The sequence below is a fragment of the Scyliorhinus torazame genome, chromosome 1 (assembly GCF_047496885.1).
Source record: "Scyliorhinus torazame isolate Kashiwa2021f chromosome 1, sScyTor2.1, whole genome shotgun sequence".
NCBI lineage: Eukaryota > Metazoa > Chordata > Chondrichthyes > Carcharhiniformes > Scyliorhinidae > Scyliorhinus > Scyliorhinus torazame.
The window spans coordinates 55,403,321-55,431,124 of NC_092707.1; the positions used below are offsets into that span (position 1 = coordinate 55,403,321).

The window sequence follows — 27,804 nt, forward strand, 5'->3', positions numbered from 1 at the left end:
TTTGTACATTCTCCTCGTGACTGTGGGTTTCACACCCACAACCAAAGATGTGCAGGTTAGGTAGATTGGCCACACTAAATTGCCCCTTAATTGGAAAAAAAATAATTGGGTACTCTAAATTTACCAAAAGAAAATATAAATAACAGGGCTCCACCAATTGCACTCATTTGCAATTATTCAAAGATATTCTTCAAAGTGAGCCTTTTTTGTTGTGGTACAAGTGCTCTTGCAGGCATGCTTAAAGACTTTAAAGATTAGTTTCAAGCTAGGCAAATCTTCCAGCGTGCTTCCTTTCATGAATGCCTGTCTCCAAACCCAACCACATTCTCTGCAATGAATGGTAAAGTTAGTATTTTCTCTGCTTTAAAGTGCAGGCCTCACTAACATTTATCCCTTTTGCTTTCTAGACTCTGAGCTGAAACTCTTTGTTCTTACTGCTGACTGCTTGCTTCTGTGAGCAAACGCCCATTCTGTATAATTTTATTATTTTCTTGCAGGGAGTAGTACTGCTTGTTTAGTTGTACTGGACCGTAGTAGTCATCAGTTACACACAGCAAACCTAGGAGACTCTGGATTTCTGGTGGTTCGAGGCGGAGAAGTGGTTCACCGGTCAGATGAGCAACAACATTACTTTAACACCCCCTTCCAACTGTCAATAGCACCACCTGAAGCAGAAGGAGTTGTCCTGAATGATAGGTAAAATACCAGCCTTTATTAAGTGTACATAAATCATGATTATATCAAGTGCTATATTGTACAAGAGTCCAATTAATCACAATTCAAAAAATTGTGGTTCTTAAAATAGGGCCACTTGAATGCCCCATTGAATGGTAAACATGTTGGAACATTATTTTTCTTCCTGAAGGTATTAATTCTGCTACATTATGGTTACATCTGCTTTTATCAGAGTCAACCTTTTCCTTGTGTTAACCCTAGGTGCTGACAGTGGAAGGGTACTGGGCTACGGGGAATTGCAGGCAAACCATCTTCAGATGTGCACTTCTATATTGCAGGAATTGCAAGAGTTGGGTATTGTCCAGCACCCAGCCCCATTGCAGGAATCAGGTCCTTTATACTACCCATAAGAAATAGTTCCAGTAGGTCATATTGCCCCTTGAACCTACTCAGGCATTCAATAAAATTATGGCTGGTCTATGTCAAGTCTGCTTCTCCCCTATCCCCCATTTCCCTTTTTTGCATCCATACGTCTATAAACCTCAGTCTTGAATACACCAGACTAAATGTTAAAATAGAAATTAACTGGATGCTATTGGATGAAAATATAATGCCACTTTGCAGAAATCATCTAACTTGGGCTGAATAGCTAGTTGCTGCATAATTTATTCACCAACATGTGTATGAAAGGAGTCGAAAACTTTCTGTAAGGTACAGCAATCCAGCAAGTACCACAATCAATGCACTAGTTTCAAAAGTTTGATTAGTTTTGAGTCTCTTCCAATACAGTGGAAGCTGCTTAATTGCAACTGCTTAGGAAAACTTGCTTACTGCAAGTTTGTTATTGTCTGCTTTTTCACCACACCTGGACAAGGTTGTGCCTCACTTTCTGGTGGCACAAGGATTTAAAGCTTTCTATGTTGAGATAGAAACAGCAGTCTTTGTGACATTTTTGAAGGACAGCACGTTAGCAAAAGGTGATGTTAACTAAGGATGACAGTACAATAGTTCTAGATCAAGATGCAGAACCAGAGGTAAGAAATAGCAACGGCAAATAAGTAAATTGTGAGAGTTGTTTATAGGCCTGATGGTAATACTCGAGGTATACAGGATGAAGTAGCTGGGCTTTTAAGGAAGGTACGGAAATAATCATGGGCGATTTTAATGTAAACAGATTGAACATATCAGATTGGTAAAAAGTAGCATGGGACATGAGTTCATGGAATGTTTTGGGGATAATTCCTTAGAGCAAGCATGCTCGAGAGCCCAACCAAAGGACAGGCTAATCTAGACCTGATAGTGTGCAATGAGGAAGGATTAGTTAATGACTTTCAAGTAAAGGAGCCTCTTTGTAGTGGTGATCTTAAAATGATTGAATTTTACATTTAGATTGAGGGAGAGAAGTCGCTTTAAGGATAGTTTTTTTAAACTTAAAGCAATTACAGGTTGTGAAAACAACTGCCTAATGTGAACTGGAAAATTGGGTTACGGGGTAGGTCATTGGCTGGAGGAATTTGTAGCATATCCCAGATGAATGCTGGCCAATCACTGACAGCAGAGAGGAAGTTGAGCAGTGAGACAAGTGGTGGAGAGGTTGGTCTGCATATCAGTACACCAGTGGGTGCTGACCTAAGACTGTGGATGATATTGTCAAAAAGTAGCATGTACAGGAGAGAGCCAAGCTGAGTCCTCTGGAGAAAACAATACATGGTTGGGGAAGAGAAACTGTTTTAGATCTGATTGGGGGATTAATGAATAGTTGAGAGTGGAATCAAGCTGGGCAATCAGAATAGAATCCCTGCAGAGCAGAAGGAAGCCATTCGGCCCATCAAGTCTGCGCTGACCAGAGTACCTTAGCTAGGCCCACCCCCCTGTCATATCCCTGTAACCCCACCTAATCTCTGGACACTAAAGAGGCAATTTAGAAGGCCAATCCACCTAACCTGCACATCTTTGGGAAAAGTGGAGGAAACTGGAGCACCCAGAGGAAACCCACGCGGACACTGGGAGAACGTACAAACTCCACATGTTGGAATTGAACCGGGGTCCCTGGCATTGAGGTAGCAATGTGAACCACTGCCACCCAATCCACTAAACTGAACAACAAGCGGTATTGTGGGTTGATGCTTTAAGTCACGAGTTGCAGAGCAGACCAAGAAGGATAGTGCAGATGAGAGCCTGGAATGCTATGAGTTCAATTCTTTAATGGATTGGTGGATTGAGGGAAAGTTTTGAAACTTAAATTTAGCTTGGGAGAAATTTCCTCCTGTTGCCATACTCTTATTGAAAGAGAAAAATGGTAGGAAAGAATCCACAGTTCCTTTTTGTTAAGGTCTGGAATCTTTCCTAATGCATTATCTTCGATCTAGGTCAAACAATTATGTTGGCTTACTGCATAAAAGATTGTTACTCCTACCCTTTAGTACAATTCTCAAATGAACAAGGAAAAGATCAGCATTGTTTGAGTTCTTTACTTAAAATGTTTTCTGGCAAAGACAAAAGTTATGGCTCTTCAGAAATGCGACCATGTGATCCCCAGTTCCCATTCCATGCTGCTGGAATTTGCCAGCAGTGTGCACAGTGCTGCCAGGGAAAGTATAACTGTATCTGGCACTGTTCCTGGTATGTAACTTTGGAGAATCTAGAGTGCCAGTGAGTCTTCATATGGCACTATCCATTATAAAGCAGAAATGGGTGAAATGTGCCAAAAAATAGTGGATTATTGATGAGTTTGATTTAAGCTAAATTTTTATGTTTATGGAAAAAGATAAAATTGAATTAGTTTACTGCTAGAGTATTAGATTCACTGTTCCCATGACCAATTGACTGAAAATGCCTTTTCTGACATGAATTACTTGAAAATTATATTTGCATTATTTCACGAAAGTATAAATTCCAAGGATTTAAGCATCAGTTAGAAATGTGGTTCAGCAGCAGTGGTTGCTTTGATCAGATTTGAGATGGTGGAACTTTTCACAAGAGGGAAGTTGAATTTTTAAGGCATTTTATCCCTTTACAAAATACAAACCATACAATCTTCCCACTATAACATCTAGCTGTTTCCTCAGTTAATTGTCCATGCCCAACAACTATTACTGCTAACCTATTCCAGCTTAAGACATTGATCCACAATTTTCCTGTCAACTTTTGTATTCGGTTCGGTCCTGGTGATTCTGAATATGTTTCTGATTTACTGTAGATCACGCTGTACAAGTTGACCCAGTGTAAAAGACAATCCCTTTTCATGTTTATGCATATACTTTGCTTATAAGACAACCGTCCCTTCTTCAGCCATGATTTTGAAATTGTAAATATATGCTGACATTTATGATAATTTCACTTTTTTATTTTGGTAAGTACGTTTCATTTTTATAAAGCTCAAGTTATCGTCCCAGTTGATCCCAAAAGGCAATATGGATCATCTTTGTTGCTCTCTGCACTGTCTACAGGTTCTGGATCATTTGATGTATCGTGACTGGTGTCATGTGTCGGACTCTATAGGAATCTTTTAACTTCATAATTTCCTGGAACTTGCACTTGTCTGATTTTTTTTTTTCCCAGGCAAGTTATGCATCCATTTAACTAGAAAAAATGCTGTAAATCATTCAATTCAAACTTTCCATACATTATAAATGACTGGCATTGGACATTTGAATAGCTGTAAAATTAGCTATTGTTTTGTCTGGGTTTCATCGTTGGAATAGAGCTTGGTTGAATGCACTTTATTCTTGAGAATCTGGCAGGAAAACTTTATCTAATACAGTGTGTCTTCACAGCCCTGATGCTGCTGACAGTACTTCCATTGATGTTCAACTGGGAGATATCATCTTGACAGCAACTGATGGTTTATTTGATAATATGCCTGACTACATGATCTTACAGGAGTTAAAGAAACTGAAGGTATTTTTGTAAAATTTATTCGGCTGCAAAATTTGTCAATTCATATTTAATTAGTGCAATGTAAAATATTTCACTTGCTTAAGTTTCCCCCCCCTCCCCAATAAATCACTATTCCATGGTAGATTTGACTATTTTGCAACAAACTGATGCAATATACTGTGTTTTTTCTACTGAGTCACTGTATTTTTTCTACTGAGTCACTTGAAGCCAAATGAAATCTGGTGTAATTTGTAGAACTATTTTACATATTAGAGAAGGTTTCTAAAAAATGCAATGAATCCAAGGGCGGCATGGCACAATGGTTAGCATTGCTGCCTCACCTGAGTTCAATCCCAACTCTGGGTCACAGTCCCTGTCTGCATAGGCCACACACACACACTTACTCAAACCCCCCCCCCCCCCCCCCAAACAACTTGAAGATGTGCAGGGTAAGTGGATTAGTCACACTAAATTGTCCCTTAATTGGAAAAATTAAAATAAAATCAGTATGTAATTCTCTAGGCTTCAAACTCGCTATTGATGCAAAGAGCAAGTTCTACTTGTTTTTGTTGGGCATCATTGGGTTCAGTTTACAATTTAGATCTGGTTTTGAAGCAGAAATGTTTTTATGCATTTCAGTTTGCTATTTAGATCTCTCCCCTAATGAGCTTTGAAGCACAAATGCCTTTCTGTGAGAATTGCCTTCAGTTACTGGGTTTTGAAGTCTGAAGACATTGATGTCAAAATACTTTTGTTACTACAGATGTTCACCTAATGTGAAAAATATTTTTATTCACCTTCTCACATTTTACACCCAACAATAAACAATCCGTAACAAATGTGTCAATCCCCATATCAATAACACTGATCCCATGCTCCCACAAAACCCCCAAAACATCGGCCCGCATGTTAACATAAACAAATGACAAAAAGGAATCAGGAATCACTCCTGTGCAGACCCCCTCCTCCCAGCCCCCTCCCCTAATGTTCGATGTAATCCAATTCTCGAAAGTGCATAATGAATAACGCCCATGAATTGTAAAACCCCTCCATCCTTCCCTCAGTTCAAATTTGACCTTCTCGAACGTCAAGAATTCCAGCAGCTCCCCCTGCCACGCCAGGTCACAGAGTGGAGAGGTAGATTTCCGCCCTAACAGGATCCGCCTTTGGCCGATCAACGAAGCGAAGGCTACAACATCTGCCTCCGCACCCGTTTCCAACCCCGGCTGGTCCAACACCCCGAATATGGCCTCCTGAGAGCCCGGGTCCAGTTTCACGTGCATTGCTTTAGAGATTACCCTAAAAACCTCCTTCCAGTAATCCTCCAGCTTTGGACAGGGCCAAAACATATGAACGTGATTTGCAGACCCCCCCCCCCCCCGGCAACGTTCACACACGTCTTCTACCCAGTCAAAGAGCTGGCTCATCTTCGCCCTTGTAAGGTGCGCTCTATACACCACGACCTTCAGTTGTATCAGCCCCAATCTCGCACACTAGGTGGAGACGTTCACCCCTCCGGAGCACCAGAAGTTCACATTTTCATCACTAAAGTATTTGACTTTGCACTGTTTCAAGATTATAAAATAGATGCTCCGTATGGGTTATATTAAATACTGCACTGCAGAAATGCTTTTTCCGTTTGAGGTGTGTGTTAAGTGTGTTGCTCTTTTTAGCCTTAGTTTTATTAGCTCTGATAATGTCACCTTTGCTCACGAGTCACCAGGTATCTTTCTGATACCGCCACGTAGTTCAAGCTCGAGTTATGATTAATAAGTCAGCACACCGCTTAGTAAGATTGAAATCAACGGTCATTTATTATGTACAGCAATAGATACTTGCACAATAATCCTACTATCTATATCAAAACCTACTACCGGCCAATACTTAACTTTTGGGGATGGCGCACCAGGTCAGGGAAACAAATGGTTTATCAAATTGGATCTGGCCTGCGGGATTCAAAAGGCTGATACGGGTCGATGGCTAGGAGTTTCTATCGGGTAGCGATCGCTGGAATCAAACTTACTGTTTCTGGTCGATGTTCTTGCGTTTCTGGTCGATGTTCTTGCGAAGATTGCGAGCAGGAGAAGAAGGGAGAGAGCGCGAGATCTGAACTTGGCCCCTCAATTTATAGGGCCCAGGGGCATCCTGCCTCTCGGGGCGGCCCTTGACCCTGAGTCCCAAGTGATTGGACTTGTTCCCAATCACTGGGTTCGATATGCTCCAATAAAGGGGCGATTCCTCGATCGGGGGGTGGTCGTTCACCTGTCTTTGTTTCGGACACTGCAGGCGCCGAGAGGTCTGGCCCGGCATTCAATTGCTAATATGTTGCAATTGTTCCCGGGGATAGCCGATTAAACTGCAGATGTCTGGGTTGATGTGCTGCTAATAGTCGTAGGTATCGATCTGGGCCGACTTCCCCAGAGCCAAATACGCTATTCTGTCTGCAGCTGTCCGTTTGTGGCCTGTTGGCTGCTTTTCCCATCAGCCTTTTCGGTTAGCCATTTTATATCGGGTTTTGGCCAAATTAATAGGGAATCAGCCATTTTAGGTGGCGACAGTCCCTCCTTGTGATCCTAACGCGAAGCGTGAAGGATCACATAAATTTTGTCCTTTCCGTTCCCTGACCGGGGTGGGGGGGGGGACACCTCCTACATGGCCACTACTCTGACCCTAGCTATGCACAAAAATTTACCTAAACAATTCTTGAGGGCGCTATGTCAGGCAGGGGCATGCATCTACAAAATAAAAACTTGGAACCTCTAATTTTACCTAAATACACTCATCAAGCATTGCATCATCCTATCTCTCTAAAACATACAACAACAATCATAACATTCCATATACTCTTTCCTGGCTTGGCAGTCAAGCTCAGGATCATACATTTTCTGTTGATGAGGTTTTGTACATTTTTTTATTTACAGAAAAACGCAAGTGCATGTTTTATTATTCTGGTTTTATAGGTCGCTGGGGTCTGGTCATACCTGAATATAGGGGATCGGATCCGATGTACCGGGGTTCGAGCGCGGTACGCTCTCCTTCTCCATTTGCGGAGGCGCGTAGTCTGCACTGCACAGCAGAGTATTGCCAACGCTAATAGTCCTTCAATTACATACGACAGGGAGTACCAAGTTATGAACTTGGCACACCAGGATAATGCAGCGTGGCTGGTGACTGGGCCCTCGGTACTGCGGGGCAGTGAAACATTAACGGCAGGGGGGTTTGGAGTAATGGGGTCCGTGTTCCCGCGCAACCAAATGTTCATCATAAAAATTTTGATCACGATGAAAGAAGGCCTCATGGCTGTCCTCCTTTTTCTTTCTTTGTGTTCTCTGTTTCCTCCGGTCCTGGAGCTTCTGGAGTTCTGTAAAACAAGCATAGTATCTGTAACTACCTTAGTATAATATCCGATATATTAGTGTGTCTGTCCTTCTTGGGGCCAATTAAACCCTTATAATTGGTCACAATATGTGACTCCCCCGTTTTTTTTTCAAAACAAATGTTAGGACACGGCACACTTCCCAATTGTGGACCAGTGCTAAGATTATCATCCAAATGTTCCTAGATGTAAATAGCATGAGGCAGCAACCCAAGGGTCGCCTAAATAAATAAAACTGTTTTGAAAGGAAAAGGTCGAATGAGGTGCGTATGGGCCGCGACGGGTAAGATTTGGATGTAGTCCCCGGGTAGGACGGCTACCAATACCGTATGTCCCCTACCAGAGTGTTTTTGACCAGCGGGGGGTTCCCAGGCAGGGCGGGTCTAACGCCGTTTCTCCACTGCCTGAGCAACCGACAAGAACGGGCAAAAATGTAGTCATCATGGTGGGGTTGCTGCTGTGATTCTACCGTCAAATCAGATCGGGCATCTGGCACTTGAACCAGTACCAGCTGAAAAGCTAGTGCTGTGCTTCTACCCTCGAATGAGAACGGGTGTCTGGTACCCGAACAGCTATCAGCTAAAGTGTCTGCAGACGAGCTAGTTCCACTGAACAAGCGTCTAGTCTGTTGACCAGGTATCTGTGGACAAGTTGGTACCATTGTGGTATCTGTGGACAAGTTGGTACCGCTGAACAAGCGTCTGGCCGCGGTGGGTGTTCGTTGGAAAGAACGAAAAGGTTTCAGGTGAATGGGTGTGTGACGGTGAGAAAAATTCTCCTGTCGGACGAACAACACTTAAACAAACATACAAGCAACATAAAACATCCTGCAGGTTCCATCAGGAAGGACAACACCTTTCCCCAAGTGTCTCCTTTAAATCATCATGTGGACACCTCAGTTCTCTGTTGCGAACAGGGTCGCAAAGGGGTTGGCGGATTGGGGGTCTGACTCGAGGTCGTCCCCTTCTCCCGGGTGCCAAATTCTGGAGTGAATTAATGTTGAGAGGGCTGCGTGGTATGAGTTGGGGTTGCTTTCGTCGTTGCGGACGAGTCTGTAGGAGTTGTCGCAGTGCCAATGGCGTTCGTCAAGTTGTGTGGGGACAAAGTCGGTGTCGTCCGTATGGTTCGGTGGTGTGGTTTGTTTAAGAAAGTGATCAGGACGGGATCACTGGAGTCGAACTCGGAGTCGCTGGGTGTGGGTCCAGGATAGTAGGGAGGCGTGCTGTGGCTGTCGTCAGAGTCACAGTCGTTGTCTCTGCTGCTGCAGTCTGTGGGCGTTCCGGAGCGGAGTGTAAATTTTGAGGGTGGAGTCGGGGGCGTGTCAGTGTCTGGGCTGGATGTGGTGGGGGTTGGTGTGCTCACGTTGGCTGTGGGCGGGGTTTGGTCTGCCACGTCAAGCATGACGTGGTGGGCGTGGTTTGACTGTGCTCCATAAGCCTTTAACTGGTTTATGTGAAACCACGCAGTCTTACCATTTTGGTATTTGATTTTGTATACCGATGGGCTTACTTTATCCGTAATGGAGTACGGACCCGAGTATTTCGGAGACCGAAATGTGCTGGGGTTATACACAGACAACATCACTTGTTGTCCTATATTATACTCCGTTGCATGTACTGCCTTATCAAAACAGGCCTTGCTCTGTTTATTTTTAATGCCCAATTTAACAGCGGCTGCTAACTGAGCCGTTTTAACATTTACAAGTAATTGTTCAACGGCTTTCTCGTGGGTGAGAGCCGTAACTTCAGGGCTGGTCAGGTCTAAACCCAACAAGTACTCTGTCCCTTTCATGGGGCGTCCGGTCATGAGGGTGTGTGGGGTGTAACCTGTGGAGGTGGAAACAGTGTTACGCAAAAGCATCAGCGCAAAGGGGAGGACAGAATCCCAAGTGGTGGTGTTTTGCTGGACCATTTTACGGAGGGTGGTTTTTAGGGTCCGATTCATGCGCTCCACTATACCACTCGACTGTGGGTGGTACGCAATGTGGAATTTTTGGGTTATGCCAAATATCGTGAGGACGTTCTGCATGACCCGTCCCGTAAAGTGAGAACCTGTGGTCCGATTCAATACTGCGGGGGAATCCCCATCTTGTAAAAATGTGGTGGGTTAGGATTTTGGCTGTGGTTTTCGTGGTGTTGGTGCGGGCTGGAAATGCTTCCACCCACTTTGTAAAAGTGTCTATGACCACCAGAACATATTTATAGCCATTCCTGCAAGGGGGCAATGGACCTATAAAATCAATCTGGAGGTTAGTCCAGGGGCCGTTAACGGGTCGGGTGTGGCTGAGGTGTCCCTTTTTGGCATGTCTATCTGGGTTATTCTGAGCGCAGATGAGGCAATTCTCAATGTAATGGGATACATCCTCTTTGAGATTTGGCTACCAACAAAGCTGTTTGAGGTGGGCTGCAGTGGGATCGATTCCCTGGTGTCCATGACCATCATGGAATAAACAGATTAATTGGTTCCTATCCTGCTTCGGAACTACATAAAGGGTGTCTTTCAACACCACACCATCATGTGTGGTTATCATATTTCTGTACCTCACGTATGAGGCTGGAAACAAATCCTCTTGTTTCCCAGAGGGGTAGAAATTCGGTGAGACTGTTGCAAACGTATAGACTGTCTGAATATGTCTGCTGGGCTGGGGAAGGAATCGGGGTGCTCTATAACGTAAGCGATGGCCGCGAGCTCTGCTGCCTGCGCGCCTAAGTGTCCGGGTAATTTTAATGCGATTTCCTTGAGGGCGCGTCCCTGCGCGTCCTCCACAAATCCCACAACCTGTTATGCGTTGCCCATCCAGGACTGTGGAAGATCCATCCACATAGATCCTAATGGGATCACACGTGTCTGGGTGAGGGGGGCTTTGAGATGGAGTGGCTAGTTTTCTAGGGGGTGTTTTCGCGATAAAGGGGCCTGTATTATGGTGGGGCGAGATGATTTCATACTCATGGGGGGGTTCCGGGGTACTGTAGATTGTCCGCTAAGTATGTGTGTGTCTTGGTCCGTTTGACTGTGATGTCCCGTCCTTGTAAGAGAAGGGTCCACCTAGCAGCGCGGATTTGGCTGACGGTACTGTCTTTGAGTCGTCCGTCTAGTAAAAGTTGGGTGGGGGTGTGCTCGGTCAAAATGGTGATGGGGTTCAGTCCGGTAATGTATGAAAAGTACTGAACTGCCCAGAAAACTGCGAGCAAGTGCCTCTCACAGGCTGAGAATCCCTGCTCCACAGCATCTAAAATTCGGAAGGCATAAGCCACGGGTCTTAGCTGGCCGTGCTGTCCCTGGAGGAGCACGGCTGAAAGGGTGCGGTCTGTGGTCGCTACCTCTATGGCGTAAGGGGAAAGCGGGTCGGGACCTTGTAGTGCGGGGGCGGCTATGAGCGCCTGTTTTAATGATTCCACAGCATCCGTATGCTGCGGAAGCCACTCCCAGGGGGCTCCTTTCTTTAAGAGCTCTGAGGGGCGCTGCCTTGCTGGCGAAACCGTCAATGTGGTTTCGGCAGTAGCCAACCAGTCCTAAAAACGACCGGAGGGCTGAAATGTTTTGGGGAAGGGGTAATTTAGCGATCGAGTCAATTCTTTTGTGCTCGATCTCGTGTTTGCCGTGTGTGATGATAGTACCCAAATATACCACCTTTTCTTCCAATATCTGGGCCTTTTTGAGGTTGACTTTACAGCCAATGGAATGTAGTAATTCCAGGAGTTCGGACAGAAGCTCAATGTGCTCCTCCTTTGTGTCTGTCTGCAGTAGTAGATCGTCTACATAATGTACCAGACATTCGGGGCGAGAAAATTTCGCTAGTCCATTTGCCAGCTGTCGGTGGAAAATGGAGGGGGAGTTGTGGAAGCCTTGTGGCAGGCATGTCCACGTGTATTGCTGCGCTCGGAAAGTGAAGGCAAATTTGTACTGGCACGCCTTTGCCAATGGAATGGACCAGAATCCATTACTGACGTCCAAAACCGTGAAATATCGGGCATGGAGTCTCTGTTTGAGCATGGTCTCGGGACTTGTTGCAACGGTGGGGGCTGCTACGGGGGTGACTTTATTGAGTTCCCAATAATCAATGGTCAAGCGCCATGATCCGTCGGGTTTCCTTACTGGCCAAATCGGGGCATTATTAGTTGAGGCTACCGATCTTAGGACGCCCTGCTCTAATAAACTTTCTATAACCTTTAGGATTTCTCCCTCTGCTTCTTGGGGGAATCCGTACTGCTTTTGGGGTCTAGGGTCCGGTCCTGTAATTTGTACGGAACCGGTCATCCGTCCACAGTCGTGTTTGTGGGTCGCGAATGCTGCCCTGTGTTTTTTTTTTTGCAGGACTGCCCTAACCTGTCGGTCCATGCTGAGTGTGGTGGGGTTGAACCAAAACTCGCCTACTGCGCTAATTTTGTTCATATAATCCCCTATATTGAGCGTTGCGGGGGCTCTAGTGGATTTCACCATCTTCCAGACACACTGGTTGACTGGATCGAAAGAGAGGTGGTGAGAATTCATGAAGTCGATCCCCAAAATGTGCTCTGCTGTTGGCGGCAGGTCGACTAAAACTACGGGGTGTTTTGTGTTAATGGTTCCGATTTGGATGGGTACAGGGGTTGTGATGTGTCCCTGCTGCAAGTGGCCTGTGAAGCTGCTAAGGGTGATAATGGCTGTAGTGGGCCACGTGTCCTTACCAAGGGTGGAGGAATTTAAGGTGGTGCGGGACCCTCCTTTGTCCCACAGAAGCTCGATCGGCTGTCCCCTAACCTTTGCTGTGACTACGGGACGTCCTGACCTATCCCAAAGGGTATCGCAGACCCAACTGGGGGAGCCTGTACACAGTCAGTCCGTTCCGGTCAAGTCTGTCTGATTGGACTGAGCGCTAACGCTATGTATGGGCTCTGCCTTTTTCTTATTGAGAGTGCCTGTAGCATTCTTGCGGTTTTGCTGGGGAGCTGCTCTTTCCCTCGTTTACCCAGGCGGGGTTCTGAAGAGTGGTTCTTACTGCCTGCACGTCTGCGGCGGCTTGTTTTTCCTCGGGGGTTCTAGCGGCGGGTTTACTGTGAGCCAACTGTTCCCAAACGCGGGACAATCTTTTGACCACCCACTTCTCGTTATGAGCCTCCTCCGAGGGGTCATAATTACTACAGGCATTCTGGCCTGCTTCCGTGGCATGGGAGATAAGGGTGCGGGTCCATTTGGCCATATTGTCTGCGGACAAATGGGCACGGTCTACGTTGCCGAAAACGGCTTCAAAGTGAATCCACAAGCGACCTGCGAACGCTGTGGGGTGTTCAGACTTTTTCTGTCTGCACTTATTTAGGCCATCTACGGGGTCGCCCCGGTTATACCCGATCGCATCCAGGATCGCGGTATGCATTTCTGCAAGGGTGCCTCCTCCTATGTTCTGTGGGTAGGGAAGAGCTGCTGCTACCGATGGATCCAAACTTAGAACCATGAGCTTTACATGCTCTCTCTCATCCAGGCCGTACAAGGTCGCCTGGTGTTTGACGGTGGCAAAGAAATGGTGTGGGTCTGAAGCGGGGAGGAACGGTGTGATTTTAGCACACGCGTCCCGTAATTGGGTCACTGAGGGGGGTAGAATATAAGACTTCCGCCTCGTCTGCTGTGGCTGTGCGGTGGGTTGTTACAGGGTTCATGGGAGCCTGAATTACCTGCTGTGTGGGGGGTGGGGGTGCTTTCCTCCTTTGGGGCTTTCCCTGCGCATATGTTCCCTGAACATATCTCTGCGCTGTCTCTTGCAATTCTTCCCAATCAGGGCCGTCTTCTTGTTCTAAACTTTCCCCAAAGGTTTCTTGGAATCCCTTTTGGACAGAAAGCATTGATTGCAGGTCTGCAATTTGCTTTCGGCACTTCGCATGGTCTAAGGTACTCTGCCTTTGTTCCGTGGTTACAGCGTGGAACGCTCTCAAGGCTGCCTTGAGATCACTACATTGCTTCTGTAGAGTCTCCACCTACTTCTCTGTCTCTTTCTTAACCAGGTCTGCACGCTGCGTGTCCTGATAAGCCTTCTCATACTGGGATTGAAAACTGCTTAAATGCGCCAGGTAAGACTGGTGACCCTGTTTGGCGTCAGCCACCTCTTCGTCCTTGGCTTCTAACTGCCTTTTCAATTCCAGTTTCTCTTTTTCCATCTCGCATACATCGATTTTATTCATACGATGTATGCCTTCTATTTCTTTTCGGAGCGTCCTGACGACCTCCTCTGTGCCACGCAATTGTGCCATACAGGACACGATTGCCACCGGCTTGCGTGCTATCGCTAAGCTTTTCTTATGAATTTCACTCGTTCTCCCACCAAGTATGCCCTAAACTCCCGGGACCTGAGTCGTCATTATTACAGAAACCGCTCCACACGGGCCATCCTTTGCCCTGTAGAAATTTCCGCTTCCCAAATGGGACACTGTCCCACTTTAATGCTGCTGATCGGTGCGACCGCAAATTCTTCGGGGTTCATGAGGCATTGCATTGCCTGCATGGCCATCTCTCCTATCTGCTCGCTTAGTTCGAATTTGGAACAGGGGGCTAAGGTGGTGTCGTAGATGCGGGTACGGCTTGCGCTAATTTCCGAAAATACCGACTTCCGGCAGTTTTGACGCAACAAAAATCTATCAGTTTTACCTTATAACCCTGTTAGTTACGCATGCATACACACACTTCCGAATTGTGAATTATTAACCAGAACCGCTTGAACACTTGTGGTTTTTTTTTTTTGTTTTTGTTTCCAATTGGATTCTATTCAAATTTCTGGGGTTCTCCCGGAGTGGTTTTCCACTTCTAAGTCGGGTCCCGGCGGAGTCGCCAATTATGTTGCTCTTTTTAGCCTTCATTTTATTAGCTCTGATAATGTCACCTTTCCTCACGAGTCGCCAGGTATCTTTCTGATACCGCCACGTGGTTCAAGCTCGAGTTATGATTAATAAGTCAGCACACCGCTTAGTAAGATTGAAATCAACGGTCATTTATTATGTACAGCAATAGATACTTGCACAATAATCCTACTATCTATATCAAAACCTACTACTACTGGCCAATACTTAACTTTTGGGGATGGCGCACCAGGTCAGGGAAACGAATGGTTTATCGAATTGGATCTGGCCTGAGGGATTCAAAAGGCTGATACGGGTCGATGGCTAGGAGTTTCTATCGGGTAGCGATCGCTAGAGTCAAACTTACTGTTTCTGGTCGATGTTCTTGCGAAGGTTGTGAGCAGGAGAAGAAGGGAGAGAGCGCGAGATCTGAACTTGGCCCCTCAATTTATAGGGCCCAGGGGCTTCCTGCCTCTCGGGGCGGCCCTTGACCCTGAGTCCCAAGTGATTGGACTTGTTCCCAATCACTGGGTTCGATATGCTCCAATAATGGGGCGATTCCTCGATCGGGGGGGTGGTCGTTCACCTGTCTTTGTTTCGGCCACTGCAGGCGTTGAGTGGTCTGGCCCGGCATTCAATTGCTAATATGTTGCAATTGTTTCTGGGGATAGCCGATTAAACTGCAGATGTCTGTGTTGATGTGCTGCTAATAGTCGTAGGTATCGATCTGGGCCGACTTCCCCAGAGCCGAATACGCTATTCTGTCTGCAGCTGTCCGTTTGTGCCCTGTTGGCTGCTTTTCCCATCAGCCTTTTCGGTTAGCCATTTTATATCGGGTTTTGGCCAAATTAATAGGGAATCAGCCATTTTAGGTGGCTACAAAGTGATTATTTTATATTCACCATAGAGTTGAAATGGGACAAGTGTCAATTGCAGCTACAACTTGCATTTCTAAAGCATCTTTAATATAACCTGATGGCAGTGCAGTACTGAAGGAGTGCTGGCCATAGACAGGTGCTGTCTTTTGGGTGAGACATTAAACTGGGACCCAACAGCCCCCTCTGGTGGGCCTAAAGAAATCCCACTGCACTATCTCTAAGAAGAACGGGGGGTGGGGTGGTGTTAACTCCAGTGTCCTAGCCAATATTATCTCAGATCGGCAGATGAGCTGATCATTATTGCGTTGCTGATTCTGGGAGCTTATTAGTTGTTGCTTTTCCTTCATTATAACACTAGAAATGTATTTCATTGGTTATAAAGCACTTTGGGACAATGTTGAGATCATGAAAGGTGCTATAAGAATGGATTTCATTTTGCTTTATAGAAAATGTCTCAATGCACTTGGGATTCCATTTAAACAAATGTTTCTCCAAAGGATATATTGGTGATGTGAATCTAAATCTAATTGTGATGCAATGTGATTGCAGAAGACCAATTATGAGAGTATTCAGCAAACGGCAAGGAGCATTGCAGAACAGGCTCATGAACTAGCGTATGATCCAAACTATATGTCACCATTTGCCCAATTTGCTTGTGATAACGGACTGAATGTACGAGGTAAGATCACTATTATTTTGAATGTACTTGTATAGAAAACCTTGATTTTAATTTGTGCTCCAAAGTAAGGAATTTTCATGTTGAGGACCTTGGACCAAAAGCAATAATAAGTACATTCCAGTTGCTTAAAACTTTGCAGTAGAGCATCACACAGCCAAAACAGGACCTTTGCAGTTTTGTCATTGCTGGATACTCAGCCAGGTATCTCGTTTCTGCATTCTTTTTTGATAAAACCATACAACACAAGTAACCAAAATTACACAATAGAACAGAGACAAATCAGCAAAAGCACATATTAAATTTAGTCCCAAAAACTAAATTTAACCCCCAAAAACTGAATTTAACCCTCTAACGGCTGACAATGACTAGCTCCTTAAAGGAAATTAATGGCTGTCAAGGTAAGTAGATCACTTCTACCGACCCTCTAATGGTGTATTTAACCTTCTCCAAATATAAAAAAAAGTCATCCAACCGAGCCCGGACACCAGGCAGAGTAGGAGACCTCCACGCAAGCAGAACTTGAAGTTGTACAAGACATTGGTACGGCCACACTTGGAATACTGTGTGCAGTTCTGGTCACCCTATTATAGAAAGGATATTATTAAACTGGAAAGAGTGCAGAAAAGATTTACTAGGATGTTGCTGGGACTTGATGGTTTGAGTTATAAGGAGAGGCTGGAGAGACTGGGACTTTTTTCCCTGGAGCGTAGGAGGCTTAGGGGTGATCTTATAGAGGTCTATAAAATAATGAGGGGCATAGATAAGGTAGATAGTCAACATCTTTTCCCAAAGGTAGGGGAGTCTAAAACTAGAGGGCATAGGTTTAAGGGGAGAGGGGAGAGATTCAGAAGGGCCCAGAGGGACAATTTCTTCACTCCGAGGGTAGTGAGTGTCTGGAATGGGCTGCCAGAGGTAGTAGTAGAGGCGGGTACAATTGTGTCTTTTAAAAAGCATTTAGAGAGTTACATGGGTAAGATGGGTATAGAGGGTTATGGGCCAAGTGCGGGCAACTGGGACTAGCTTAATGGTAAAAACTGGGCGGCATGGACTGGTTGGGCCGAAGGGCCTGTTTCCATGCTGTAAACTTCTATGATTCTATAACTAGTTTCCGGGCTATCAACGAGGCAAAGGCGAAGACATCCGCCTTCACCTCTAACTGAAGCACCGCTGAGTCTGATACCCCACAAATGGCCACCAGTGGACACTGATCCAAATCAACATTGAGTATCTCTGACTTGGGGTTGAGGAAAGAGGCCCCGAAGCTTAACGACATGGGACAGGACGGAAATGTGGTTAGCCAGCCCCTGAGAGCAGTGCTCACACTTGTCCTCCACCCCAGCCCTGAGAGCAGTGCTCACCTCACTTTAGTTAGATGTGCTCTATGCACCACCTTGAATTGAATCAAACTTAGCCAAGCCCATGAAGGCGTGTGATTGATCCTGCGAAGGGCCTCACTCCAAACCTCTCCATCCAGAATGGGACCCAATTCACCCCCTCATTTCATCTTCGCCTCACTCAATGGAGTTGACTCTTGTGAGAGGGTACGGCCAAAATAGTCCCGTTCTCTTTTCTCCCCCCCCCCCCCCCCCCCCCCCCCCCAAAAAACCATTAGACCCGACCAAAGACAAAATCTTCTTCAACAATGAAGAGAGTGGTGCCGAGGGAAAGAAGGGGAAAGTCGTGCGCAAAAAATCACATGAAGTACCTGAGAAGACTGGAACCAGGCAGTTGGAATGTCTCTGCCAACTCCTTAAAACTAGCAAACTCCCCTCCATAAACAGGTCTTCAAACCTTTCCCCTTCCATGACTTAAATGTGGAGCCCAAACCTACTGGCAGATAAGGTGGTTGTTGAGATGGCGGCTAACTAAGATTGTGAACAGAGCTTAAAATGCTCTCTGAACTGTTTCCAAATTCTCAAAATGGATACCACTGGATTCGGGGTAAATCTTACGGAGAGAAAAGCAACAATGAAGGAATTATTGCACCAAGGCGAGAAACGGTGTCGGAGCTCGCTTCCATTTGTTCCCAAATGGAGCCAGGATTGCTGAACTACAACAATATCATCTTGACATTGACTGCCCATTGTTAAACAATAAATTGGGTGGGGCCAAGCCCACGGCTGCCTATCTTTCTGGAGGAAAGCCCCATGGATCCTTGTCCAAATAAAGAAGTACATTAATTTTTTGACTTTGATAAAAGGATGGGGAGAAAATTGAAGCGACATTGAAAAATAAATAAAAATCTCGGCGTATATTCATTTAATAGTCTGAACCCTGCCTGCCAAGGACAGAGGGAAATTATCCCACCTCTTAAGTCTAACTTTACACTAGCAACCAGATTGGTGAAATTTAACGAAGCCTAAACTGTGGGCCACCTGGGCCCACAGGTGGGGAAAAGGGCCACTCTCAATGTTGATGCAGACCCTCCCCACTCCCCCTGCCCAACCACCACCACAAATGAGCTTTCTCAAAAAGTCAGTCTTTTTTTTTCAATTTAGAGTACCCAATTCATTTTTTTGAATTTAAGGGGCAATTTAGCGTGGCCAATCCACCTAGCCTGCACATCTTTGGGTTGTGGGGGCGAAACCCACGCAAACACGGGGAGAATGTGCAAACTCTACATGGACAGTGATCCAGAGCCAGGATCGAACCTGGGGCCTCAGCGGCGTGAGGCAGCAGGGCTAACCCACTGCGCCACCATGCTGCCCTAAAAAGTCAAGTCATGACCAATCCCTCAGCCGGAGGCTCCGATCTATAGAGACCCCAATAGAACGATTCAAAAGCTGCATTGACCTGAGGAGGTGCAAAAATAGGCTGCCCCTGTTCGATCTCCTGGGAAGTTACCTGTTGCTCAAGCTGGTGAGCTAAAAGGCGAGTGGCCTGCTCCCCGTATTCATAAAATATGCTGCTCGAGTGTCGCAGCTAGCCCACCATTCTCTGTTAATAACTTGCATTGTCTGTGGCTTTTTCCTACTTGCCAACAACTCCAGGGTGGTGGCAAGTGAGTACTGGTGATCAACCTCCAGAATGGAGTCCACCAACCTCTGCTCTCCCCTTGCTGCCTTCACCATGTGCACTTTATAGAAGAGCTTCCCACAGCGTTGGATGTGAGATTGACTCACTTTTGAATTAAATTTTATGTAGTCCCCAATGGAAGTTGACATGGGTTCACAAAATGTCTTGTCCACTAATAATGTTGTGTCCATCCTCCATGGCTGACGTTGGGACAGACCTGACTTGTGCAAAATCGACAATATGGGGCGTGGTCCGAAATCGCAAGCCACCACAAGGGAAGAAAGACCTATCCACTGCAAATTGATGCACATGTGAGAAAAATGATTAGTCTTTGTCACCTGAGTGCACAAGGATCTAGACCCCCCCCCCCCCCCCCCCCCCCACACACACACACAAAAAAAAACAAAGCTCTGGCCACCCTTGGTGGAGTTCGAGATTTGGGATTAGACTGATCCAGACCAGGGTTCAAAACACCATTTAGGTCCCCATTCGCTGATGCAAATTCAAAATCTGGGCGGGAGGCCAGCAGATTATTAATAAAAATCATATCGTCCCTATTTGGGGTGTAGTAATTTACCAAAACCACGAGTGCCTGCCAAAGCGCCACAGACAATAACCTATCTGATGTTGGAGTCAGTCAAAATCTCAGAGGCAGGAAACTGAACCCTTTTTATTAAGTTGCCGCACCCCTGGCCCTACCATCAAAACCCAAATGAAAGACTTGTCCTACCCATCCCTTCCACAGCCTTGTCTGGTTGCTGACCCATAAATGAGTCTCTTGCAAAAACAGCACATCAAAATTTAAACTCTGCGCAAATACTCTTGTCTTTTGCACTGGGCCATTCAACATCCTGACTTTCCAAATGACCAAACGAATCGGGGTCTCCAAAGAACTATCTGCAGGCACTGTCAGCAAACTACCCCACCCTTGCCTGTGGACACCACCCAAATATGCATACAAATAAAAGCAAGATGAACACAAAACAATCCACCTCTAACAAACCTAAGCCCAAAGAAAACAAGAACTTTTTTAAAAAAGTATAATGTGATGCAGCCAACCCTGCAACACTGCTCCTGTTAGCTAACTATTGGGTTAGCAGGGAGGCTCCCAACTAGAGTTAAGAAAAATGGTTACAAACTAAAGCCCCATAAACTATTGCACTCTGACGGGGAGCCATATATTTTCATAATCAGGACAGAACCCCACATCAAACTAAAGCCCAAACTGTAAAAATTCAACTCCAACCAGAACAGGAAAAACATGGAATCCCAACGATGCAACAATCAACATCCTGGGGGCTAATCAGAAACTGAACTGGACTAGCCGTATTAATGCTGTGGCTACCAGGGCAGGTCAAAGGCTAGGAATCCTACGGCGAGTAACTCGCTGCCTGTCCGCCATCTACAAGGCACAAGTCAGGAGTGTAATGGAATACTTTTGACTTGCCTGGATGAGTGCAGCTCCAACGGCACTAGCTCGACTCCATCCAGGACAAAGCATCCCACTTGATTGCTCCGCCTTCCACAAACATTCAAACCCTCCACCACTGAACAGAGGCAGCCATGTGTACCCAGCTACAAGATACACTGCATTATCTCACCAAGCTTCCTTCACCAACACCTTCCAAACCCACGACCACTACCATCTAGGACAAGAGCAGCAGATATCTGGGAACCTCACCAGCTGGAGGTTCCCCTCCCAAGTCACTCACCATACCAACTTGGAAATATATTGCTGCTCCTTCATTGTCACTGGGGCAACATCCTGGAAGTCCCTTCCTAACAGCACAGAGGGCGTACCTACCTCCAGGACTGCAGCAGTTCAAGAAGGCAACTCACCACCACCTCCTGAAGGGCAACTAGCGATGAGCAATAAATGCTGGCCTAACCAGTGATGCCCACATCCCATAAATGAAGTTTTTTTTTTTAATTTTAAATTCGACATGCCCACCCACCCCCAACATCCAAAAAGCTCAAATTGCACCAGGCCCAATCTGTGTTCGTTAACAAAGAAGTCTGCTTCTCCTGGCACACCAAATACTCTGTTCCCTCAAAGGTCACTCTTAAGCTGAGCTGGGTACACCTCACTGAACCGGACTCCACTTTTGTACGTGGCAGCTTTGGCTTTGTTTTTTACCCAATTAATTTTTTCTAAGTAAGGGGCAATTTAGTGTGGCCAATCCACCTACCCTGCATATCTTTGGGTTGTGGGGGTGAAATCCACGCAAACACTGGGAGAATGTGCAAACTCCACCCGGAGAGTGACCCAGAGCCGGGATCGAACCTGGGACCTCGGCGCCGTGAGGCAACAGGGCTAACCCACTGCGCCACTGTGCTGCCAGCCTTGGCTTTGTTGAACATAGCCTCTTCGCCAGCTCTTCTCTCATGTCTTGGTAAAACCTGATGGCGTGGCCTTCCCATTTGAAGTCATGATTCTCCCTCGCCCATCTCAGAACCCACTACTTTTTTTTTCTTGGAAGCTATGGAACTTTACTTTTACCGCACATGGTGGATTCTCAAGGCGAGGCCTCTGTTGAAGTATACAGTGGGCTTCATCCAACACCAGTGGGGATGCGAGTCCACCCTCTTCCACTATCTTCCTGAGCATCTCTGCAGAGTACTCCGTAGGAAGGGCAGCATGGCGCAGTGGTTAGCACTGTTGCCTACAGCGCTGAGGACCCTGGTTCGACCTCTGCCCCGGGTCACACTCCATGTGGAGTTTGCACATTCTCCATGTCTGCGTGGGCCTCGCTCCCACAACCCAAAGATGTGCAGGGTAGGTGGAGTGGCCATGCTAAATTGCCACTTAATTGCAGAAATAAATTATTGGGCACTTTAAATTTATTTTTTTTAAAGAAAAACAAAAGTACTCCTTGGGTTTTGGGCCTTCCATCCCCTCTGGCAGCCCCACAATTTGAACATTTCTGCCTCCTGGACTGATTCTCTAAATTATTTACCTTGGCCTTCAACGATTTATTCGCTTTGTGGGTTAGCAATAAAATGCCCCCTGAAATTAAAACTGGCAAAAGCGCAGTACTTGGAGGGAGCCACCTCGTCTTCTCCCTACATTGCGCCACCAGAAGTCCTGTTTCTGCATCCTTAACTAATTTTAACTCTTTACTTTCTTAAGAGCTGATAATGGGGCTTTTGGCTTTTGGGGATATGGCGAATAATAAATTGACCTCTCTTTACAGCCTATGTATTCAGTTGATTCTGACTGAAGAAGAAATATAGTTGCACAAATGGGGGACGTGAATAAAGGATGTAGAGCCTGTGTGTCCTGTGCTATGTTAGAGTTTTCAACCTTGTCTTTCCTGTGATCCTTTGGAGCCATTGTGTATTTTGCTAAGAAGTAAAGAGTTCATAGTTTGTAGTTTAAAAGAGTACAAATATACTTAACTGGTGTAGATAAAAGCATGTTTTATATGAAAATTTGCTTTACATTGCAAATTATTTTTGTATTCCAGGAGGTAAACCAGATGACATCACTGTTCTACTATCAATAGTAGCAGAATATACAGACTAACTATTTCAAACGCATAGACACTTCAACCTAAACGCTCGATTCTGGTTTCCTGCTGGCAGGACCTTATTTCCCTGACTACAACTTCGCAAAGGCTAGTCATTCCCACGACACAATTTCTCTGCAGTTCTTATGGATATTTAATACTCAAAAATCATTATTTTTGTCTGTTTCTGCCAGCAAGATTTTCTAAATGTCCTCTATCACAGAAACCCCCCCCAAAAAAAACTTGCAGTACCACTTCAACAGGTTGGTAATTCAGAAGGAATGTTAGTCTGTTACGGATTGCGCATTGATGCCTTGTCTATATAGAGGTGATTGCTGCATGCTCATTATGAAATTAGGTGCTACATGCACAGATGGGCACCATCTCAGTATTCATTTCTGATCAGAAATGTAGAAATATTGTGAACCACTTGATAAATTTCAGTCCCCTTGGGAACTATTTGGGTTTGACTTAATTTCTTGCCTCTAATAGTTAACTGGTTAATTTTCCTGGCAGCAGAAGGGCACAGAACTATTTTGGGTGGACTAGCTTAGCTGCTCTGAATCTGAATAGTTTTGGGTAGAGAACAATTGACTATCAAATGTTTTAATGTGCAACCCATGAATTAAAGCCATGTTTTAACTTTATACATGATAAATCAGGTAACTTTTGAGAAAAATGTGTTAATTTGTTTTTAATATTTTTCTGTGCAGTCTTTTTCATTGTAGCTGTACTGTATAATTTAAATCATTTACATGTACCATGTACATGTCATTTTACTATTTAAATAGACCTGCTTGTAACAGGCATTTCATTTTATATTTTATTAGTTACATAAACCAGAATAATTTGTACTCTATTACTGGTTTCGCACAAATTGTTTGCATTCATGTTTAGAGACTGGATCAGAATTTCAGTTTTGCTGTCTGAATGCTTTGGAACAGAATTGCTTTTTCTAAAATTCAGTATTTTGATGAACAGACAGTACAAATACTTAACAGCATTTTGTCTATTGATTCTTCATTAATGTTTAAAATTATTCCGGAAACGGTTTGTTTTTGTCAAAATTTGCAAGTCTGACAACTCATTTAACATCACATGTCCCAAGGTGCTTCACAGGAGCATCAGAAAATTAAATATACCAAGTCACAATATATAGGTCAGATAACCAAACACTTGTCAGAGGGTCCAAAGGAGTGTTTTAAGGGAGTAATGTGAGGCAGAGCAGGGTAGGGAGGCTATTAACTTTGAAAGACATTGATTCTGTGCTAATTTTTTTGCCGATGATTCTATAATATTGAAGAATAGAAGTGCGTTTTCCCAGATTGGAAAATGAATTAACTATATTTGCAGAATTTCTTTTTTTATAAATACGGTATTGAAATTTGGGATGTAATTCTATTATTTTCCTTTTTAAAAGCTTGTGATATGCAAAATACATTTTAGTTTTCTCAAGCTGCAAAACAATTCAGTAGTAGTCTTCCTTCATTTCTTTTTTTAAATAAATTTAGAATACCCAATTATTTTTCCAAGGGGCAAATTAGCATGTCCAATCCACCTAACCTGCACATCTTTGGGTTGTGGGGGTGAAACCCACGCAGACACTGGGAGAATGTGCAAACTCCATACACTGACCCAGGGCCGGGATTCGAACCTGGGTCCTCAGCGCTGCAGTCCCAGTGCTAATCATGTGCCACCTGCTGCCTTGTCTTTTTCTTCATTTCTAATCTGAATTTGTGGAGTTACAAGAGTTGGCAGTATGCACTGAATCTTGTTTTGAATTTTTCTAACGGTTGAATGTTATATTTTGTACAGATCAATCCAACCTGATGCAAAAATGAAAGTAGCTTGCTTAAATTCAATGTTATCTAGGTTAGTTATACTTCATTGATTATGCACATTGACCACTTTCTTGGTAAGAGGTTAAGTGGCTTTGGCAACATGAGGCCTTACATTTCACCAAAACAAAACCCATCGAGGGAGGATCCGAATTTGCCAGATGTTTGGTCTACTTAACAGTTTTAATTTTTAGGGTAGTTTTATATGAATAGATTCAAGTACCAAGATTTCTAGTGCAAAGTTCAAATGAACTGTTTGCCACACTTGAATGCTGGTTTGCAAAGCAAAAGTGAAGCATGAATGTATTATTCCTAATGGGAAAATACCTTTCACATCCCTTTTTCTTGGTCCTGAGTGCACACCAAAGACCAGAATGCATTTTTCTCTTTCTTTCCCCACAAATAACCAATACTGTGTTTAAGCAATACTGTACTGAAACATTTAAAAAATCTGCTTTGGGCTAGTGTTTTAATTTTAGACTCTTGTTCTACAATGCACTATCATAAATGTCGGGGATTTGCTCTACTGAAGTCAAGTTTTCATTTTTTTTAAATTAACTAATGCTCTTTGCGCACAAGTAAATATAATTGGACAGTCTTGGTAGCAGTCTTTTGACAATATTCTTTTCGACAGGCTATTTTTTCAATTATTGTCGCAATTGCCAGGAAAATTGTGAAAATTCAGTGTCCTTCATCAAATTGGTTTGTTGTGAAGAAAGGGTAGAATAAGAATTGGTATGTATGTAGAAGTAATAACTTGGCAAGAAAAGGGCACACTCCCCCCTCAATGAAAGGAGATGTTTTAATTACCTGTTACTGTAGCTAGTATGTGCTTTAACTGTAACGTAAATATAAATGCAGGAATAGTTGTGTACATATGTTGAGAAGCTGTGCAAATGATATATTTAATAAAAGTATAGTATTTATACTAAGTGTTTCTATTTTATCAGTATGCAAGGGAGAATATCTGGAAGTAAAATTTAATCTTTGAAGCGTACTTAAAAGTAAGAAACACATGACAAGTCTGTTTTAAAATAAATTTTAATATCTGAAATTGCTAACAATGTGACACACAAATCAATCATCGATTGTGAAATTAATGTTTAACATTACTAAAGCGCTTTAAAATTGGACGGTCCTTAAATTGCAATGTTTCCAAAGTCCAAGTGGGTTTTTTCAGTCTTAAATCATCATCCAGGTATTGGTGTAATTTTTAAAAATAAAATCAGTTTCCCACAAGTAGTCCAAAGGATGAATCCTGTTTTTCCCCCACAAGTTATCAGTAGTGTGCCCCTATTAAAGCAATGTACTGTCCCACCCTCTCTCGTGTATCTTTTCTCCCGTTGCTGCTTCACACCAAAAATAGTGACTTTATTTTCACAGCACACTCGGCCTTAAACCGGAGCTGGGGAAGAAATGTCGGCAATTTCCAGGGGTGCCTTGTAGAATTGCTTAGTTAAAATCATTTAAGGAAATCCTCCTTCCCATATTCCCTTAAATTGAGGTAATGCTGCCCAGTTCAAATTGATACCCAACATTATATGGTCATTATATACTTGCAATGTGGTATAATGCAACATGGTGCTATCATTGCACATCTTGGATTTCTGTTAATGTTAAATTACATGTTCTCAAGGTCACCATTTAGTAAACTTTATTGCTGCTTGAATTTCAAAAGAAGGATTTTGCATCCTTGATTTGTTCCAATTACAAAGCACTCTCCCCATCAGCCAACTGGTCAAATCTACCCATACGTTAAGCTAAAAATGTTTTAAGTTCAGGTACAAGTTGGGCTTGTCCTGCATATTGCATTTGCTGTCTAATGCTCAACTCTTGCCAATTTGCACAACATGTATAGCAGCTTTTCAAACTTAGTTGTGTAGAGTATACATTGGATACTAAAAATCCAATTAGTGACATTGGTTATTTACACAAACATGGAGGGTATTGTAGCATGCCCAACTGTGCTATTTGGTTTGCAGTTTTTAAGGGCTCAATCATGAATAGACTATTTAACATGACAGCACAGTGGTTAGCACTGTTGCTTCACAACGCCAGAGACCCAGGTTCGATTTCCTGCGGTCACGGTCTGTGCGGAGTCTGCACGTTCTCCCAGTGTCTGCGTAGGTTTCCTCCAGGCGCTCTGGTTTTCTCCCACGTGTCCCAAACGACTTGCTGGTAGGTGAATTAGAGATTGTAAATTTTCCCTCCGTGTACCCGAACAGTTGCCAGAGTGTGGCGACTAGGGGATTTTCACAGTAACTTCATTGCAGTGTTAATGTAATAAAGATTATTAAAATTCTATTAAGTAGTTTGAATATAATCTGTTAGCAGAGGTCATCTGTGGTGCTGTACCTATGCTGCCAAGTTTCCACTGCTGTGAATAGCAAAAAAAAATGCTCCAGTGGTAGTGCAAGACATCATGTGAATCTTATTTTAGTTGTACACTATGCAGCGCTTCATTTTTGCTGTAGTAAAGCCTGCATGTATCATGGGCCAAATTGCATAATTCTCTACTGCAAAAGCATCTAGTTTATTTATAAGCATGTTATTGGAGCCACAAGAAGTTGGCGCCTGAATTTTTTACCGCTTATTAATTAAATGTTGACACCTGTTCAAAGCTTGTATGTTACATTCTTTTTCCAAAGGTTTTGGATAATGCTGCAAGTGACATCTTGTTCTAATCATTTATGATCAAGCATTCTTAACCTTTTGCAAACTGCAGTACACTACATTTTTAAAAGTTAAAATGTAATGGTAAAACTATTGGCAATTAAACCTATACTTGTCTTTAAAGCTTCTAGTTATAACCGATTAAAACCAGATTCTGAAACTTCTGGTGGTGTAACGTAGGGAAGACACATACGAGGTGACTCCAGCTAGAACATTGTACTTTTTACCCCTTTTTCTTAGATTCAGGGGTGTTTTCTTTTGAAAACCCACATAGTTAATGGAATAAGGATCCTGTATGACTGAAATGCCCAGAAATGTTAGTAGAAAGAAGGTAGACAGCAGAAGTGTGTTGACTGAGTCAGCCTCAAGTGCCCCAGTAGCCCCAACAGCAGACATGTTATTGACTGTGGCTCTCTGGTGGGCACCCTGGTGGTTATGTTTAATGTCTATGCCCTGAACTAGAAAAAAATACTCTGCTG

General features: G+C 44.1%; 1 protein-coding gene across 1 annotated transcript in view; it reads left to right on the top strand.

The window, feature by feature from the left end:
• The window catches only part of LOC140407902 (protein phosphatase PTC7 homolog), a 56,700-nt gene extending 31,116 nt beyond the window's left edge, over positions 1 to 25,584 (top strand). The window contains exons 3-6 of the mRNA XM_072495111.1: positions 498 to 696; positions 4,452 to 4,575; positions 16,161 to 16,290; positions 22,773 to 25,584. Coding sequence (XP_072351212.1) covers positions 498 to 696; positions 4,452 to 4,575; positions 16,161 to 16,290; positions 22,773 to 22,831 — 512 coding nt within the window. The 3' untranslated portion in view covers positions 22,832 to 25,584. The remainder of the gene's footprint in view (positions 1 to 497; positions 697 to 4,451; positions 4,576 to 16,160; positions 16,291 to 22,772) is intronic.
• The last annotated feature ends 2,220 nt before the right edge of the window (positions 25,585 to 27,804 follow it).